General features: G+C 37.3%; 1 protein-coding gene across 1 annotated transcript; it reads right to left on the bottom strand.

Annotated features, from left to right (window-relative positions):
* Positions 1–742: 742 nt before the first annotated feature.
* Positions 743–1,252, bottom strand: LOC113315840. The gene has a single exon (XM_026564090.1). The coding sequence runs from the start codon at positions 1,250–1,252 to the stop codon at positions 743–745; it is 510 nt and encodes a 169-aa protein (XP_026419875.1).
* Between the last annotated feature and the right edge of the window lie 774 nt (positions 1,253–2,026).

Here is a 2,026-nt window from a genome sequence, read left to right on the forward strand (position 1 = left end):
AACAATACCAATATGAGAAATCAAAGCCCTTGTACCATCAGGTAATAAAACACCCATATTAGGCGGGGCAATTTTATAGGTTGAAAATATTTTTAAAGATGAACATGCATGGTGGGTAGCACCGCTATCAATAATCCATTCAGTATCGAAGGAACATAAAAACGTACCAGCGAGATTCATTTTAGGTTGTTCGTCTGCTGTAGCAGGGAGTGTTGCAGCAAAAGCAGCCAAGCGAGCCAAATGATCAGCGGATAATCCGGGGAAAAGCGGACCAGCAGTAGTTGGTGGAGGAATCATCCCTTGTGATGCATCATGCTGTTGTGGTAGCACACCTTGAAGAACAACAAAAGTGGTAGCCAAAGTTGTGCCATCCTTGCGCTTATATTTTGGTAGATAACCATTCAGTTTGTAACAACGGTCTCTAGTATGACCATCTTTATGACAGTAATCACAATAATAACTTCTCTTTTTGTTAGTTTTGGAAGAGTTATCACCTTCATGGCGAGCAACAACAAGGGTATCCGATTCAACAATCGGAATGGTATTAGCCAAAGATTGTTGAACCTCTTCTTGTCGGACTAAATTATAAATAGTTAACAAGGGTGGAAACTCAATACGCTGCAAAATGTTAGAACGGAGACCAGCATACCTATCATGAAGGCCTTGTAAGAACTCCATGGCTCTATCTTGGTTAAGATGATAGCATCCTTGGCATTAGCACAAATACAAGTACTTACAGGTCTTATAGCATCCATTTCATCCCAAATAGCAAGAAGTCGACCATAAAAAACATCACAGAAGAACCATCCTGCTTAATAGAGGTAAGTTGTTGTTTCAATTGATATAGGTTTGGAGCATAAGATTCAACATGCCTGTTCTCGAGATCTTTCCAGAGAAGATAAGCAGTAGGAGCATAAGAAGCACTATCTTTAATGCTAGGAAGAATAGCAGCATGAATCCAACCAATGACAAGACCATCTGCCCGCATCCACTCTGCGAGTTTGGCCGGATCAGTTGGTTTGGAAATAGATCCATCAATAAAACCAATCTTGTTCTTCACACGCAAATCTCTCATCATTCCTATCTTCCACGATGCAAAGTTATCATCGTTTAATGGAGGGTTACAAAGAACAACATTGGGGTTGTCCGATGGATGGAAAAAAAATGGATCACGATAAGAAGCAGTATCCAAAGAAATTGAAGTTGACTGCCTAGTAGGGATTGAAGCATTAGTACTTTGTTCTCCTTCCATAATCAAAAGACGAAAGAGGAAAAAAAAGTGATAAAAAAAAAATCCCACAGGAATTTGATCAAACAACTTAAGATCAGATGTTCCTGCTCTGGACCATTTGGAATTGAGTTTCTTTGATAAATCATACAGAGAGATAAGAACCTCTATTTATATTTACAGGGAGATACAATATCTAGGGAATCAATTATAATTAAGATGATTGACCCTTGATTGACTCTAACGTATATCGACGCTAACTATTTTAGTAAACAAAATATATGATATCAATTACATAACTATTTTAGTAAACAAAATATATGATATCAATTACACAACTTCAATCACTCTTGACAGAAGATACGCAGCTGTACATGACTTGTTACTATGTACACGCCGATATTGTATTAAATATTGAATACGAGAGGCGTCGTGCATCTAAGCATTCTAACACTATATTGTTCTCTTTGGAGATACGAGTCATTATCAAGAATGGTTAATTTTGTTCACATGCTTCGAGATGAGATAAACTGTGAGCGAGGTGATCACGTGTTATTCGAGGATCCAAAGTTTTATGGATCCATGATAAAAAAAAAATGCATCTGCTCATTTAAGATGTCTTAAATACTTAGTATCCATACGGAGCCTATATATAAAAATCAAATGTAATAATATTTAGGAAAGTGTTGAGTACCGCTAGGAAGATTATATTTTAGTCAACATGTTAACCATTACCGATTAACAACACGCGGGTTGAAATATAAAGACTCGTAAGCTCGCCAACGTTATTTGACCGAT

The sequence above is a fragment of the Papaver somniferum genome, chromosome 10, assembly GCF_003573695.1.
Source record: "Papaver somniferum cultivar HN1 chromosome 10, ASM357369v1, whole genome shotgun sequence".
Lineage (NCBI taxonomy): Eukaryota > Viridiplantae > Streptophyta > Magnoliopsida > Ranunculales > Papaveraceae > Papaver > Papaver somniferum.